The sequence below is a fragment of the Telopea speciosissima genome, chromosome 1 (assembly GCF_018873765.1).
Source record: "Telopea speciosissima isolate NSW1024214 ecotype Mountain lineage chromosome 1, Tspe_v1, whole genome shotgun sequence".
Taxonomy (NCBI): domain Eukaryota; kingdom Viridiplantae; phylum Streptophyta; class Magnoliopsida; order Proteales; family Proteaceae; genus Telopea; species Telopea speciosissima.
In genome coordinates, this window is record NC_057916.1 from 9,354,880 (window position 1) to 9,373,100 (window position 18,221).

General features: G+C 37.7%; 2 protein-coding genes across 2 annotated transcripts in view; one reads left to right on the forward strand and one right to left on the reverse strand.

Annotated features, from left to right (window-relative positions):
• The first annotated feature begins 2,428 nt into the window (after nucleotides 1-2,428).
• LOC122646808 (E3 ubiquitin-protein ligase RGLG3) lies at nucleotides 2,429-12,283 on the forward strand. The gene is made up of 11 exons (XM_043840413.1): nucleotides 2,429-2,608; nucleotides 3,792-3,876; nucleotides 3,969-4,109; nucleotides 4,183-4,296; nucleotides 7,823-7,920; nucleotides 8,034-8,113; nucleotides 8,203-8,308; nucleotides 10,998-11,125; nucleotides 11,228-11,357; nucleotides 11,454-11,510; nucleotides 12,067-12,283. Exons 1-11 carry the CDS (start codon nucleotides 2,444-2,446, stop codon nucleotides 12,148-12,150), a joined length of 1,188 nt encoding a protein of 395 aa, XP_043696348.1. The 5' UTR covers nucleotides 2,429-2,443; the 3' UTR covers nucleotides 12,151-12,283.
• A 3,012-nt stretch (nucleotides 12,284-15,295) lies between these two features.
• LOC122649017 (DNA polymerase delta catalytic subunit) overlaps nucleotides 15,296-18,221 on the reverse strand; it is a 37,939-nt gene continuing 35,013 nt past the window's right edge. Inside the window, exons 25-30 of the mRNA XM_043842363.1 lie at nucleotides 16,519-16,593; nucleotides 16,333-16,422; nucleotides 16,105-16,265; nucleotides 15,670-15,743; nucleotides 15,478-15,565; nucleotides 15,296-15,400 (exon numbers count right to left, since the gene is read on the reverse strand). Of these exons, the coding sequence (XP_043698298.1) occupies nucleotides 15,313-15,400; nucleotides 15,478-15,565; nucleotides 15,670-15,743; nucleotides 16,105-16,265; nucleotides 16,333-16,422; nucleotides 16,519-16,593 (576 nt within the window). The 3' untranslated portion in view covers nucleotides 15,296-15,312. The remainder of the gene's footprint in view (nucleotides 15,401-15,477; nucleotides 15,566-15,669; nucleotides 15,744-16,104; nucleotides 16,266-16,332; nucleotides 16,423-16,518; nucleotides 16,594-18,221) is intronic.

The window sequence follows — 18,221 nt, forward strand, 5'->3', positions numbered from 1 at the left end:
AACTTAAACTTATTGATCACACCAAATTTAACAAGGATGGTCTTAACACTTGCATGAAGAACAGTTTTAGTTTCCCGTGATACATGGAGGACTATTAGGTAAGTGAGATGGTTGAGTTTGAGAGATGCTTAAACCAACAAAAATGGATTTAATTGGATCTGGAGTATCTATCTCTTTAAGCCATGGAACTTCTTCGATGTGCGTTATAATCATTTCATTCAACTCTCTTCCAGCTGTCAGATGGATTCAGCGGGAAGTCGAGCTTGCTTTGGGTGAATGCCCAATATATTGATCTGCTACTAGGGGTTTTAATGGCGGACGTACTAATTTTTTACATGATTCCTTCAGATAGTGATAGGCTCCTATACCATGCCACATTTTGTTTCTTTGAATAGAATTTCTTTTCTAAAAGAAATGGATTGGTTAATTCCTTTAGGTACAATTAGCAATTCCCATTTATCTGTTACAGAAGCAACCATATGTGATTCACTTTTTTAGGAGTATTGAATACACCATTAATTTTTAGTTTTATGTTCTCCCATGAGGCATCTAAGAGTCAGGGCTTCCTAATTAGATTGAATGGAATGGCATTCCATCCCAGTATACTAGGCTTTCTAATTATATTAGAGGCTTGGCTTAATTAGGAGGAAGCTGATCCTCTTGACTCTATGGAGTAAGTCATGCCTCGTTTCTCAATAGAGATCTTTTAGAGATTCAATTCATACCATTCGTTTCATATGCTACCTATTAAATAGGCTTATCTAACAAGTAGTTATGAGTTATAACTCCTATAACTCCTCCACAAAACCCACATATACATAAATAACTAATAATAACTAAAATACTAACTACTAAAATAAAGACACGTAACAGGAAGTGTTGTAATATCCCTCAACTCCCTCCCACAATATATACATAAATAACTAATTATAACTAAAATACTAATTACTAAAAATATCCTAATTACTAAAATAAAGACACGTAACAGGAAGTGTTGTCAATGAAAATAGAGGAGGATGTAGGAAAGCCAATAAGGAAGTGCCCATCAATCAGTGGTTCTCAGCTCTCAATGGAAATTTGGATTGGGTACCTTTATTTAGGAGGAGCTTACTACAAACATAAATTGAAGAGTGGGTGGAAAACTGGAAATGTTCAAGATGCTAAAGCTACAAGGAAGATAAGAGGCTATAGAAAAATGGCAAATAGGGCTTTTCACTGTTAATTAGCAAATGGGCTGGAACATGGACCTTATATAGTGAATATATGGGGATCATCTTGTATTCCACAATGTTATGCAGTTTTGGGCATGCGAGTTTGTTGAGGACTGAGTAGTCGGATCCGCTTAACTCGAGAACTTGGGTAAAGGGATATGTGCCCAGAAATGGCTATGGGTAGTTGGGTACAGGGATACAACAATAAGATGGTATTAATGTGTCATTAATTCCTTCACAGCTGTGCCTGAGGGTCATGCTGCTGGGTGCATGTCAAACAAATATTCCATAGCCATATCCATGTTGTGTGGTGTAAACGTGGGCACTCCAGGTTACTTGAAATGTCTGAGTAAGAGAATTCCTCGAAGGGTATAGTTTTTTTGCTTGGGTGGTGATCCTTGATTGAAGTTCCCACTCTCTATCACTTCCAGGGAAGAGCTTTGGGACTGGAAATAAATGTTACTTTATCGTAGGAGAAAGATTGGTGGACCACTCTTCTCTTACCATGTCGATGGCCAGGACATACCATATATCTATTTTGGGCAGATTGGTGACTCCGAGTGTTGCTCACTTGTGGTTTGTAAGCTGGTTTGCTGTTTGATTTGAGTGTAGGGGGATGAGTTTTTATAAAGAATAAGTCCTCATGATTCTTTGGGGAGTTTCAAGGGAGTAGAAGAATATTATTTGAAGGAAAAGCAAGAGGCTTGACTAGATTCTGTTTACTCATGAGCTTGTTTCTTAATAACTGTGTAGGCTCAGGCGTACCGCTGGGGATAGCTGAAATACTATCATTTGGGAATGCAAACTTTTTTTATATAATTTTCTGTAAACATGTAAAATAGACTGGAAGTATGGAGAGTCGGAGAGACAAGAATGTAATACACCTTTGTGCTGATCACTTGCAAGAAAATTGCACTGGAATTCACCCTGCCTGGTCCTTGGAAAACTAATTCCTCTTGTTTTTGACATTGTACTACACACTTAACCCATTTGCATTGTATTTTTAGAGTTAATACCCAGTGTCATCCAATATTCTAACCGCATGGGTTCCTATGAAAAGTGGTTCTTCACAGTGGTTATCTCATAAATCTGTTATTGTTTGGACATTCCCATGACAGTCTTTGTCTGTAATATCTAATCTGATGCATTATTTTATGGCTAATTTTAAAATATATTGAAGGTGATTTCTCTATTCTTTCACTCTTTTAACAGGATTATTTCTCCACCCCGGTATGGGGAATACAGAATCAATAGATACAGAATCAATAGACTATTCATATGACGATGAAATTCGGCAGCAACCTCCTTCTTATGCAGAGAGTTCTGTGGTTCACAACAATCAGAACATGCGGCGGCAAGCATCTTACATACCTGATAATTTCAGCTCTCTGGATGAGGTGTTTGTCATAACTTTCTTGTGGATATCATCTTCTAATGCCTTTTAACAGAAGCTTTTGAATTTTTCAACCTGCTATATTTTGTTAATTCAGTATCAGATGAGTTAGAAAGCATCTTGGAGTGCCATCACCCAATTTGAATGAAAATGGAAATTCAACAAATTAAACATCAACAAGAAAATATGTGATCTTGTTAACCATGACTCAATTCCTGTAAAGACCATAAATGTTATGATTTCCCCTTCTGTACATGAGACTTAGTTGTATATGTTCTACACCTGGAAGTGAAAGCTCTAGGTTTTTAGTCAAACTAGGATCCTACAATCCACCGAGATTTAAGGATCAAACTGAAGCTAGTTGATTATACTGAGGAAGGAATCCCTAATATGTGCTTTCCATTTGTTGATTGATATGAGATTTGAGTTCTTCTGTGTAGTGTAGTCTTTCTATTATTTTGTGGTGGATTGTCATGTCTAATATGATATGAAGAATATATAATTTTTATCTGTTCAATAATCTTGATCTCATTTTCAGGATGAGTAATTGTCAAAGAATTGATTTTGAAGAACAACACACACACACACCAAAAAAAGAAGCTAGGGAAACCTCAGTAGGTTACATCTTACTCTGAAATTATTTCCCCTGAATGGCAGGAGCCGCGTGCACTGGGTTCGCCCTTTTATACTAAATGGAGTTAGTTACATGAATCCTGTTTCTCCATGCAAAAGTGTATGGGGGAAAAATATACTGATGAATCTAGTGCAAGGGAAACCTTGCCAGGAAAAAGCCATGAAACCTGAACTTGAGACCATCATAACAAGCTGCTGAACAACATAGAGAAGAGACAAATCGCCAGTGAGTTGGTTCTGTGAGAAATCACTGCATAAAACCTTTAGATGAAGTGGGGAAGAGTTTTATCTTAAAAAAAAAGGGCTTCTTTCCTTAAATGAACGGTCCATATTTTATTTGGACTTGGGAAATAAAATATAGGATTTGTTAAGCACAAGTCGATGAAATTTGCCATTTCTTTTTATTTCCTGTCTATTCAAGTAATCCTTTCTATCGAGTTCATCGTATTGTTTTTGTTTTAGTTATTTGTCAGTCGTGTGAATTTAGTATCTATGTTGTGCATGTGTTAATTAATTTGAGATAAGAAAAAGAGATAAGGTCCTCATATTTTCAGGTTATTTCTGCATTAAGAGATGCTGGTCTTGAGTCGTCAAATTTAATCCTTGGTATTGACTTTACAAAGAGCAATGAGTGGACAGGTGATCTTATCAGTTTTCAATAGATTAAGAATTATTTTTATTCAAAATTATTCTGTTACTGGAGAATAAACATTACCATGTACTGATTGTAGGTAAGTATTCATTCAATAGGAGAAGCCTCCATGCAATTGGAAGCATTCCTAACCCATATGAGCAAGCTATTTCTGTAATCGGGCGCACATTGTCTCCTTTTGATGAGGATAATTTGATACCTTGTTTTGGATTTGGTGATGGTGAGTATTCTTTCACAGTTATACCTAGAACAAATTATTTAACTAGTTATCTGATTTTTTTTTTCACTTTTAGCATCGACACATGATAAAAATGTGTTCAGTTTCTTTCCTGATCACCAACCTTGTCATGGTTTCGAGGAGGCCCTTGCAAGATACAGACAAATTGTTCCATATTTAAAATTATCAGGTTTGTAACATTTCTCCTTCCATATGTTGTTTTCTAATGCAGTTTCAACTCCATGCACAGTTAATGAAAAGGAGTTACCTCTGTGGTATAAGGATTTATACCTGAAAAGACCCAAAACTAAAATAAATAAAAGATTATTAAAAAATCCAGATAATGTGGAAGAAGAAATGTTTGAAAAGTCAGCTTCTAAAGGAAAAAAAGGGGACCTTTGAAAATACAAGAGAATGGTCAAATACATGGTATTCATATGATTGAAATGACTGAATTTTAACATATGGTCAATACAGAGAGTCCTTTATCTTTCCGCGATGTTGGTCAGAGTTTTGAAACAGGACTAGACTGGCCAGTTGAGCCACATATAAACCAGAAATAGTCACCTATCTAGTTTGATTCCCAGTTTAAATGAAAATTGTAAAGTTTCCACCCTAAAAATTCGAACTTGTAGGTGGAGGAACTCCCAGGTGTATAAGGGGACTGTAGGCTAATTAGTAGCCGATGTGGGAATAAACTCCCAACACTCCCCTGCACGTGTGGCAGTATGTACTGCAGACATGTGGAGACAATGAAAACCCACTCTGATACCATGTAAATCTCCATCTCAAAAGACCGATGTTATAAGAGTAGAGGTTCATTGGTATATGAGGAAAAGGATCTTCCCACTCACAATCGATGTGGGATTAACATTTAACACTCCCCCTCACGTGTACGTGTTACACATGGATGGAAATAGAAAGGGGAGGACAGAGGCAGATGGGGGCAGGACGTAACCTGCTTTGATTCCATGTAAAGTTTCCATCTCAAAAATTCGAACTTGTAGGTGGAGGGACTCCCAGGTGTATAAGGGGGTCTGTAGGCTAATTAGTAGTCGATATGGGACTAAACTCCCAACAAAATTCAAGAGGTTACCAACCACCCCACTCCCCAACTAGTTGAAAGAAAGATACTGAACCCTTTCCAGATGTCCCGTCTGGATTTTAAAACTATTATCTACATTTTCTACATTTGCCCTGCATATCGCTCAAATCAAGCTACTTGCCTTGCTAAGCCTCTCAATATGGCCATGTAAAGAATATTTTCCAATTTTCCAGTAACATGTTTTCTGTTGTAATTTGTCAGGCTTTGTATGGCTTCATTTCTTTGTGACTGGCTACACCCTTGAATACATTTTTCTCAATTTGATGAATAAATTAATTCACTGATCAAAATTATTCTATGAGTACTCTTAACTGAAACTTCAGTCAAGAATGATTTCTTATCCTTCGAAATTTTCATGCTTTCTGTACTTATGGATGTTCGAATTATGTGGTATTTACTCTTCTTAGAAATGTGTTCAAGGAGTGTATTCACTTTTAAATAGCAGAATTCCATAGTAATTGGATTGACATTATTTATGGCGGCAAAACTGCCACAAGGATTAAAACTTAGGGTCCAGGATTGGATCAAACTCCTGATTGAGATCCAATCCCTAGCTAACTATGCAAATACCAACTGATCCGGCCAAGTTTTGTCAGAAACAGGGGTAAATAAATTAGTCAGCTGATTTATTGGGTGGTTAGGTCATATCAGTGGGTCAGTCTCTGCAATCTCAAGCTTACAATGCTGATCTACCTGATTTGGTCCTGATACTTGAAACGATGAGTTGGTAGCAGCATTATGGTGGGTGAGCTTGGATCCCCTAGGTTTACTGCTACTTCATTGTTGCTAAAAATGATCTGGGCTAAAAGGTGTTCTTGAGACCTATAGATGTAATAGACCTATAAGTTGTGTTTGAAGCTATACCACAACATCTAAAAGGCTTTCAGAGTTCAATATTGGGTCCACTTTTGGTAAAACGTAATTCTGGCTTTTACCATTTCAAGAACTGGTCAGGTTAGCTGATCACCACTTTACCTCACACATAGGCCTGTAAACGGATCGGATACGGCTCAGATATGGATCGGATACGGATCGGATGTGATCGGATCCGGATATTTCCTGGCCGAATACGGATACCTCCAAACAGATTCGGATGGATTCAGATGCGGATCAAATTCAGATTTTCGACCATCCATTTACATCTTTGCCTTGTGTAACCCGGACCTTCTTCCCCCTAGCGGATACAATTCACTCTCAATCCATATCTCTTAGATCATGATTCCCTTTTCCTCATATTCTAGAACCTGTTGAATCTTCAAAAACCCTCAAGATCATTATTTACTTAATTTTTATTATTAAGTATTCAGATTTTTTTCGGGACGGATTTTTATAGGAGTATTCAGATTTTTTTTTCCGGATATGTCTAAATGAATACGGATGTCCCTAAATGGATATGGATGCGGATCGAATTCGGATTTTCGGTTATCCATTTACAGCCCTACTGACACACATTGAATGCATTTCTGAGTACTTGGTTAAAAGTGGTGCAAGCAACCAGTGTTATAATGAAGTGGGAATCCCAAGTCACTTCCCCAAGTTGAACTTGTTTTGTACATGTTACATCCGTCTTACATTTATTGTTGTACGTCAACAAAAATTGACCATTCCACCTCACTTGTTTACTCTTCAAAGTGAAGTTTCAATGAGAAGTCAATCCATTTGTGCTAAATCAATCAAAGGGCATCTCGAAGAATAAATGATTGAAACTTCCCATCCTGTTTTGCTTCTGCAGAACTAAAACTGAGAATTCATCATATTTTGATGGTAGATGTATAGGAGTTAGATTATTGTAGGCTTACTTTAGTTTTATTTCATAGCTGCTATGTTTGTATCAATTAAGTTGAGTTATGTAATAGGTATGTTAGAAAAAATATCCATCCATGTGTTTATGTATATTTGATTGCAGTGCTTATTTATATATGCATGGTATTTCATTCTCTCCCTCTGTCTCTTTTTCTCCCCCTCCCCCCTCTCTGTCTCTCATCTGTTGTACAGTTTGGTTTAGCAAATAAATCCAAATATCTCATCAAGAACTTGACAAGCTACAGATTTTAATTCCCACATTTCACTATGGTTTGTCTATCTTCATTTAACCTTTTCAATCATTATGAGAAGAAAACCATTCTTTAAAATACTTAAGAAAATCTTTTCTTGGGCTAGAAAATTCTTAATAACTTTGATGCTACACCAATGGCTAATATTGATCCAATGCTGGTTGGGCAAATTATGAACAGATGACATAGTCTTGTTCTTTAATTTCTTTTGGTGCTCTTGTTTTCTAATTCATGTTGATGAAAATAAGACATAAATTGTGTATTGGCGTACCCCAATTGTCATGATTTGACTCGGCTTGTCCAAGAAGAAACAGATTTAGGTCTTTTTCTTTTTTTCGTTTTCACTTTTTCCCTCTTCGTTTGAAGCCTTCCATTGAAGTATAGTTTGTGCATATGGATCACATAATGTTAAGTTTTTTAATAGATGCAATTTATTGAACATTAACTTTTTGGGTTAAATAATATATTCATGCCTTTATAAAATCTCTATTTGAATGAATAATTTCCTGATCCTGTTTACTTATCCACTATCCTCTTGCACATTGGCTTGCATTCAGGTCCAACCTCTTTTGCACCAATTATTGATGCATCAATTGATATAGTGGAGAGAAGTAATTGGCAATATCATGTCCTAGTTATCATTGCTGATGGGCAGGTTTATAATTTTTCTTCTGTGGCTTCATTATAAGAAATTTACTTTTGTGGCATATATATGTATATATACTCATTGCTGTGGATTTATTTTGCTTTTCCCTTTTACATTTACAGGTTGCAAGGAGTGATGATTTACCACCTGGAAGATTTAGTCCACAAGAACAAGCAACTATAAATTCTATAGTAGCAGCTAGGTAAAAAGCATTGGGATTTGGACTACTTGAATTTAATATATAATCTCCTTGTTGAATTTTATTGACTAATAAAGTGTCTTGATATTTAGTCAATATCCTTTGTCAATTATTTTGGTTGGTGTGGGGGATGGACCATGGGATGCAATGCAACAGTTTGATGATAACATTCCTCACCGGTCATTTGATAACTTCCAGGTAATTAAAATCACTTACTTGACAACCACAACTCTGGTTTACATTTTAATTTTTTTTCCTAGTTTCCTATTTTTCTTATTTTTTTTCAACATTTATTTGATCTTTCTAACACTTGTTAGCATTTATTCTATAATGAGTTCAGTTCTGCAATTGGGCTAACATCTAACTTTAAGTGGGTGCTTCAAGATATAATCACTGAATGTTTATAACCTAATAAACACCGAGTTAAAAAAAATGTTATATAGGAAAGAATGAAGAGTTCCTGTACTATCCTGTTGCCATCATACTGAATTACGTTTGTCAATTACTGGTTAATTCTTTTTATAGTTCTGATGAAATTGTTATTTTATTTATTGCTCAAGTTGGTACTTGGAAAACATGATGAAGCTGTGAGATAGAGGATAGCAACATCTACAATACATACATAAGTTTACTGCTGATACAGAAATTGGGACTCTTTGTGCTGTTGTCCTTGTGGTGTTGAAACATGAAGCATGGAAGAGAAGGGAGCTCCTAATTCTACAAGTGCTGAATGGAATGTAGCCCCTAGTATCATCTGTATCTATTTAATTAACACTGAAATAATCATATCAGAGGGCGGGCCTCTGCGCAACGCTAAGGTTGCTCTATTGCAACCTCGTGGTCACAGGTTCAAATCAAGGAAACAGCCTCTCCACAAAAGGTGGGGATAAGGCTGCTTACAACTGCCCCTTCCAGACCTTGCTGTAGTGGGAGCCTCGTGCACTGGGTACGCCCTTTTTGAGATTCATATCAGTGTCCTAATTAATTTTTCTTAAGAATTCCTAATTTAAAGTTATGTCACAACTCACAAGAGTATAAACTGTTTTGTTTAAAGAGAGGGATGTTGCTGATTGGCATGTGCAGTATATTACTTCGACATTACAGCATTAGCATGTAATAAGCCAGGGAATATGGTCCAAGGTTCCCAAATACTCAGGTGTGCTGATTATAAATTGTTTCTCTGAACAAATCATTCATCGTCCTCCTTTTGACTTAGGTGAATGCAGCAGGCACTAAAATGAAGAAGCAACCACTGTATGCATTACTCACATCTTAGTCTCTATAATGTAGAGCTAGGTCTCTAGTAGGTAACTATCAACCCAGTCCACAATAGGATCGTCCAACACAGATAACAATACAATGTATCACTAGTTCGCAAAAATAGAAACGACAGAAAAACCTAGACAGGAGGTAAACAGCAGAGGTAATGTGGTTATCTTGACCCTCCGCAATGTCTAGCAGTGTCAAGGTGATGCCAGCCACCAGAGAATCAAGCAACTTCAGTTCCAGGTCTACCGCAGGACAGATAACAAGTTAAATAACCAGAAAAACTCAATAGGTCTCAGAAATAGTGGCTAAACTTTTCTGCTGGGGTTGATATTCCCATTGAGTGTAGCTCTAACAGGGCTGAACGAATCTTCCAAATCTCAGACCAAATTAATGGTTAGATGCTGAGATAACAGCAAGTCTCAGAGTTAGAAGGTTAATCCAGAAATTAGAAATTCATATGTATCAGCCAATCCCTCCGTTGGATGGGGATGAAATTAATGTCAAAGGGAAGGCCCTTGAAGAATATTACACTCACAAAAGATGGGCTGGAATGGATGACTTGATCTGGAGTTACAATCCTCGGGCCTTTCTGCAGAAAATCTCCAGAACCAAGGAACCACCACTAGGATGTAAAGTATGATCGGTAGGTCTCCTCCTCAACTGGACTTGATGGAGTGGTATTCAAACATGAGCAGAAAGTTGATAATGTCCACAACACCCTTGAGTGCTTAATTATTGCTTGATATTTGCAGACTCAACAAAATAGATGGTAGAAATAATGGAGGGGAAGAAAAAGGGAAGAAGAGATAGGGAAGGGATAGATGGTTCAAGCCTCTCACTCTCACCTAAGCCTCTCACCTCACATAGGACTCTCTCCTACATTGCCTCTCACAGCCATTGGAATAAACCAAATATTTTTTTATACTTTCATCAAATCGTTGGGGCTGGGGCTGAAGCACAGCCCTTCTATTATTTATCACAACAATATGGGGTCCTTGCATGGAAAGGAAGCCCCTCTACAATCTGGTCTTTTCTGTAATATAGAAATTAAATACAAAAAGTGAATCTAACTAATTAATCAAAATAGAAAGAGTCCTAAATTAGTAACTACCATTACATGAAAGAAATCTATATAAACAGAAACTAACTCTAGGCTACTAAAATCCCCCACGCAAGGACTAAAACTACTCCAAGATGCATCAACACGCAAGCAAGGATGGGTCCCACACGAGCTGATAAAACCTCCTCCAAGTTTTCTCCATGCAACTGGACAAGGGGCCCACTAAATCTGAAGAGAATCTCCCAAGTATACTGGTTCGATTTGGGGGGGGGGGGGGGAGATGAACCTGGCCAGGTTATAGCTGATTTCTCTCAACCACCATCGATCTACTTCATTCTATCTGCAGCTCAATTGGTTGGGTTCTGCTACTAATACCATTCAACCATCCACTCTATCTGGTTCCATATCTTCCCGATTGGCATATGTGCCTCATGTGAATCCATTGTTGTTTCCAAGAGCTAATCATAACCCGTACAACAGGTTCTCTGCCTAATAAGAGTCAACTGTTGCTTTTTCCCCTCCCTTTCTTTAATCTCATGATGAACTTGTCTTATGCAGTTTGTAAACTTCTCAAAGATCATGTCTGAGAACAAGGAAATGTCAAAGAAAGAAACAGCCTTTGCACTTGCTGCACTGATGGAAATTCCTTTTCAGTATAGAGCCATGCAGAAACTGAGGGTGGTGGAGTAAGCCAGCAGTCTTATGAACTAGTTATTGGCCATGGAGTGTTACTTTCTGAAATTGTGGTTTGGGGATTACTGAGCCCTGAATTTAATCTAATTATGCAGAAGTAGAAGTGGAGCACCACGTACAAATCGACTTCCCCCTCCAAGTAAAGTTATTGAGCATGATAATGCTGTTAGAACCCCACAAATACCAAGCTTCCAGTCAGTTGAGCATGCAACTTCCACAGAGCAAGTAAACAGCTAATATTTTATTTCTAAGACTGCAACTTTATGTCCTGTATGTGCATGGTGTTGAAAAAATAAATATTTCTTTGTATAATTGCTCTAGGTCTGCCCCATTTGCTTGACAAACCCAAAGGACATGGCATTTGGATGCGGTCATCTGGTAAGTAATCCTGTAGCTTATTACATGGTAATCTAAAACTAATGTAAAATCTGTAACACATATACTAGTATGCAAATAATGTGCTTGAGAACAGAAATGTCTTCACTAATTCCAAGACATACTTTCATCCAGACGTTCCAATTGATGTTTTCACAATATGTTTATCTTGTTATTACTTCTACAGAAGCAACTGATTGGATATCCCCAACATCCAGTCTGTTGTTTCTTTTGGATGATCTAACAGCACTTCATAAAGTAGCCATGAATCTATTTAATGATTTGAATCTTCCACTTATATATAGAGTTTATTGCCATTGGGTTCTGGAGAAAAATGAGCAACATAGTGTTACTAGGAGGGATGTTGAATGGTATCAAATCTTTGATAACATAACTATAGATCAACTCAATTATGCCTTACTCATTCAAGAGTATATACACAGACATGTTAAATATTGTAATGTGTCGGTTGCATCTAAGGTCACAGTTGAGCTCCATAAAGATGAACTTATACCTGCTTGACAGCACCTAATCTCATTTTTCTGTTTTCTTGGTTTAGACCTGCAAGGACTGTGGTGTAAGCATATCATTGTGCCCTATGTGCCGTGAGCCAATAACGACACGCCTGAAACTGTATTCCTGAGAAAATGTGTTTCTTCAGCTGCTGCATATTTGGAAACTTGTTACAGAAATGAAAATTACAAAGAAATTTGTATATTTTTTATATTTCTTGTCACTTCATCTATTATTGTACTGTAATTGACAATGGCATTAGAATTTGGAGTCGTCTAGGTTTCAAGATTCAATTTGACAACTTCTCCAAATAAATGTTCTTCATTCTTCTCTCTTATATGCGCAGTTAATTATTACTGTATGTAACTGTTTCAGCCTTCTAGAATTCCCCTCTTGAAGGAGAATTAAAGAATAATTTTCCCACACCACCTTCCAATCCTTGCACTTGCGTGTCAACCTAGCTGCCTCCCTCCCTCATTTGCGATGTTTCGGTATATATTCGTTTTTTCTCTTTTTTTGGATGTAAATATTACATTAAATTAGTATCAGGTAAAACTTGAAATAGTTTGTATAAAACTTCATCCATAAGTCCTCTGTTCAGCCTACCCGATTTCTTCACATTACATGGCATTCTAACAAAGACAATGGGAGGTATATAGTATGTACTGAAGATCTGCTAACATGGCAAAACATGCAAGAATTAAAACCTGAAACTTCCCTATAAGAACAGTCGACCTTTGTTATTGCCAAAAGTAGCAAACTGGCTTAGACCAGGAGAAGATTTTCAATCAATCAGTTCAAATAACGAAGACGTGGTTATCAGTAGGCATCAATATGCATTATAAATAGAAAAAATCTTGTTGTAATCAAAGTTGGTGAAAAAAATTGTAACTTATTTTTTTGCCTTCTTATGGTAACACAATTTTTTTCCACAATGAGGGTAAATCCTGATATTTCATATAGGACAATGAAAGCTCATAATGATAATTTTCAAATTTTTTGAAAACCCTTTTTAGCCCTTGCCTTGAATAACTTTTGGGAAACAAGGAACACTCAAAAGAAAGTTACAGCCTCATTCACCACTTCGGTGACAATAAGTTGAACCCTTATATATTATGATTCATGTATTAATTGTTAAATTCCATAGTTGTCAAGTGTCGCCTAGGCGAAGCCTATAAGTGTCCAGGTGCCTTAATCGCTTGGGTGATTGCCTAAGCGCCTTCTTGGTGTTGTCTTGTGTTCAGGGTCTCCAGGCCTCTTCCAACGCGCCTTGCGTCTCCCTGATGCCGTGACAACTATGTATTCAGAAACGGGTAGCCAGTCTTGCCTCAACATTTACCTTATTCGGAAATAGGGAGAGGTCATGCGTCTTAACTGCACTATTGGTTGTCTCCCAGCTTAGCCGATGTCAAATTTAGAGGTCCAACCAAATCATATGACCTATCTTATATTAGGATTTTCCTAGTATAGTTTAACATTTAAATTATTTTAATTCCACATCTTTTTAACTTTTTTATGGGCCACTTTTTGTCGCCAAAGTCTTCATTATAGCTTAAATTTTACAAATCAACTAGGGCTGGTGAGTGTCATTGATAAGCCGGTGGTTGCAGTATGCCTATTCAGCCTCTGCCTTCCCTTTTCATGTTTTGAAATTACCAAAGGTGACTTTGCCTTTAAACGGTCTAGTGTTGGGAGGGGTTTCTCTCCATGGAACCCTTTATTTGCTGCATGGGAAGATGATGTGGAAATTCCAAATCATTGGATAAATAGGGGATGATTTTGATAAGCCACATGTCAAGTAAAATCCTCATATATGTCGATGCATGTATTGTACTCCAACCAATACTGTGAACTCTCTTGTTTCTTATATGTTTTGCCATTTGGCAAAACTTTGTCTTGTCTGAGGAAATCTAGAGGGGGGGGTGTACCTATTCACAAAATTTGGGCTTTATCCTATCTGTACATGGAAGAACTGGGTTCCATTTAAAAGGAGCCATTGCATGGGGATGAAGGGAGCTTTATCCGTGACGGAAATATCTCAAAATGGTTTGCGTAAATCAAAGGAAAAATGGTTCTCACATGTTCATGGCAGGAACCATTCCCACACCCTAGGTTATAGTCTAGATTAGGTAGATGTCAAATTTCGAATCCTAATTCAAATACCTTGTGTGTTGGCATGCATCCCTATGAATATCCATGCTCATTTATGGTGCTGCTACCACTAATATGTGTCCTATAGCCTTGGATTTTCAAAGCTTTGTTTTATCACATGAAATCTCTGATAAGAATAAAAATTGAAGTGTTAATAGGAGGAGACTTAAGGCTCTTATAATATGCAAATTAGAGCACCACCAAAAAATAAACATTGGCTTCTTCCAGCAAGATTCCAATGTTTATAGACAACCTAGACAGACCAATGTGAATTAATTCTGCCACATGGCAGCATTTCTTGCCACTCTTTCTAGAATGTCTATCATCTAATCTTGCATTAATTTTCAGCTGAATTAGAAATTATGCAAGACTGCAGTTTTAAGACATCAATAAAAAAAATTTTCAGCATCAGTTGCTTTCTGGTTCAACTGCTGGTTTTTATCACCAGGAGTCTAACCATAAAACATGAAACTTGACATTGTTTGTGTGGCCAGTTCCATATTAATCCAGTTCGAAATCCGTTCCTAATCACACCTCCAGTGAATTTCATGGCTGTTCACTGTAACAGGCAATGCCATCCTGCATTTTATCCATTGCAACACTAAGCAAGTCAAGAGTATTTCAAAATTGCCGAGATTCTTTACAGTGGCCATCATCAGCCCCCCAGTCCCATATTGCTTAAATGATTAATGGCTGTTTTATTTAGCATCATCAATTGCTAATGTGATTTGAGAGTCAACATATATACATAGCTCTGAAAATAATATTAGTTGTTGACACAAACTAAAAATAAACAAATAAGGAATCAAAGGTAACTGGATCAACAGTACGATCCCAGATCTAGTGGTACAACCGATCCAAAAATAGAGTTAGGTTGAATCTAGCTACCCTCAGTTAAACAAAGGTGGGGACCTGCAGAGAAACATCAGTTCATCCCCTCTGAATAGCACCATATGAATGTGATGCCTGCTTTCACGCCCATGGGATTTCTAAGAAAGCTGGGTGATTCTGTGATATCGATATGTCATACAACCCAATGCTAATGAATTGATTCTGAACACCATATCCCGGTTAACAATTAGATCAATAACGTCAGGATGCATGCAACAAGAGCTCTGGCATTTCTGTATATATAATTAACTCAAAATTTCCACCGATCCAATTGCATCTTAGCTTCAGCCATGTCCTTCTGTGCCTTCTTTCTCCGATAAAATATTGGACAATCGCGACTGAACCAATGCGAAAACTATCCATAATGTGATCCTAAAGCAATATGTAAGAACATAAACAGAGGAAGAAATAAAACCTTGTGCAAAGCACATCCTGGTGAAGAGAGCCTTGACACTCCTGGCACTGTGTCCACAGCCTCCCGAAAAGCGTCTCCAAATCATGCACTGCGAAATCACCTCCCACGAAATTTTCAAACAACAAACATTTTGTAAGGTACCTGGGTGCTTGATTAGGTAGTAGTAACAAATGAAGAAAAAATGGTATGTACCGTTAGCAACCGTTTTGCAATAGAGCTCTGCTTCCCTTCCCTTGCAGTGTGAGCAAAGAGCTTGATCTGCATCACTGGTTCCAAAAGGTTTTAAAAAGAAAAAGCATAGTGTTGAATCAGTGTTTGAGAGAAATCAGCACTCACAACTACGAGAACTGGAGAATCACTATATTCTGATCTATGGGCTTGTAACTCCAAAAATAAGTAGGTGGTACAGAAAACAGTGTCGAAAGTTCAGTTTGCAGGTTTATAAAACGAATGTGCAGATACTAGTTACTGCTCAGAGAAATGTAGCCCTCTATGTCAGTTTTGTGTGTGAAAAAAGAATATAGACTGAGCCCCATGATGATTCTAAGGAATTAAGCACCATGACAATAGATGAAAATAGTTCCTTAGCAGATAAGCACAGGGAAGTGAGTCACAAAGTAAATATACCTAATTAGGGCTTTACATCCAAAGCAACTGAGCTTCTTTTTAGCAAATTTCATTATACCACCACTGGAGGGGGTTGAAATGTAAACAGATCGAGTGTGACTCCCTTGGAAAAGTTCCTTGCTCGCATTCTTTAGAATTGGCTCAAATATTCTTAAAAGTGGCTGCAACATGAAAAATAGTTTAACAAGGGAAATTAAGTAAATCTAAAATAATTAATACCGAACTAACCTTGCTAATTTGGTTTTCAAGGTAGTATTGAGGATCTATTGGGATGTTATTCTCTAGTACATATATTGGATCCTCTGACCTCTCATATGCCTGCAATTCATCAACCAAAAAATTTGACTTGTAAACTAGCAATAAGGCACTAACCACTTCTGATTTCTGAAACAACATAACCAGGATATAAATTACCTTTGCACCTTTCGCAGCTTTAATAATGACATAGGGAACACGATCCCCAACATCTGGCGCTGTGGCAGCATCTCGCTAATTTCATTGCAATAAACACCAAGATATCAAATCAAATAAAGTGACTGCAGAATGTTTTTTTTAATGGAGGGGACTGGGGAGAAGGAAAAGGAATTACAATAAAAAAACCATCAAATGAAGGCCTATTCCCCCTCCCCCCCCCCCACCCCCAAAAAAAAAAAAAAAACAAGAATACTACAACAACAACAAAATGGGGTCGGCTACATGGATCCAAGCAAAGACAAAGACATAAAATAGCAATAAAAGAAAAACATCGGCAAGACTCAGCATAACCCACCTAATCGATGCCCTCCAACAGCTCAATAAGGGGTCATACATGGGGCTAGGCCCAACCTATACATATCTTTCCTCACTACCTCTCCAAGGGACATAATAGATCTGCCCCAAGCTCAATTAGATCCTTCAATCTGAAAGAAATCACTTCCTTGAACAGGTGCATCTCAAGGCTTCTGTTGGACAAGACTATGCCACCTCAAACAGCTCTCTCAAAGCTTCCCATGAATAGGGCTACCCTCAACTCAGCTCTAGTCTGTTCAATCCTTACATTAATCTTCCGAGTCTTGGTATCTACTGCCCAACATCCCGCACCAAATATCATGTTTTGGGTGCATTACAACAACACATCATCATAGCCCAACTAAATAGGGTCAGCCACACAGTTCCTTGCTCTCCAATCGTCTCTATTTGAAGTCATATATGGTATGAGGCTTAAGCTGAGCATGTCTTTCGTCACCACTTCTCCTATGGTTATTTTAGGTCTCCCTCTGGCTCTTTTGATTCCCTCAATCTGAATAACGTAACTCCTCAATACTGGAGCATCCGAAGGCCTCAGTTGAACATGGCCATGCCTCCTCAAACAACTCTCTCTAAGTTTATCATGGATCAGAACTACTCCCAACCCAGCTCTAATATGGTTATTCCTTACTTTATCCTTCCTAGTTTTCCCACTCATCCATCTTAACATCCTCATCTCCGCTACGCATAGTTTGTTTATATGGCACTTCTTAACAGCCCAGCACTCCGCTCCGTATATCATAGCTGGCCGAATGATGGTCCTATAAAATTTTCCTTTAAGCTTTAAAGGAATACACCGATTGCACAAAACTCCGGACGCACCTCTCCACTTCATCCACCCTATTTTAATTCTCTGGGCAATGTCATCTTCTATGTCACCATCTGATCCCAAATATCTAATGTAATCACTTTGCGGGATCTCCTTCTCACCAATATTCACCACCTCATTCCGTCCCAGTGATTCTAAAGTTACACACTATATATTTGGTCTTAGTTCTACTTATCTTCAGACCTTTTGATTCCAAGGTTGATCTCTGTAGTTCCACTTTGGTGTTAATCCCTGATTTTGTCTCATCCACTAAAACAATATCATCCTCAAATATCATACACCAAGGAACTTCATCTTGTATGCCTCTGGTTAAGTCATCCATGATAAGCACAAACAAATTAGGGATTAAGGCTGATCCCTGATGTAACCCAATGGAAATTGAGAATTCACTACCTTGGCCCCCCGCAGTTCTAACGCTCGTTACCACATCAGTATACATATCTTTAATTAAGTCCACATATTTACATGACACCCTTCTCTTCTCCAGAATATTCCAAATTCA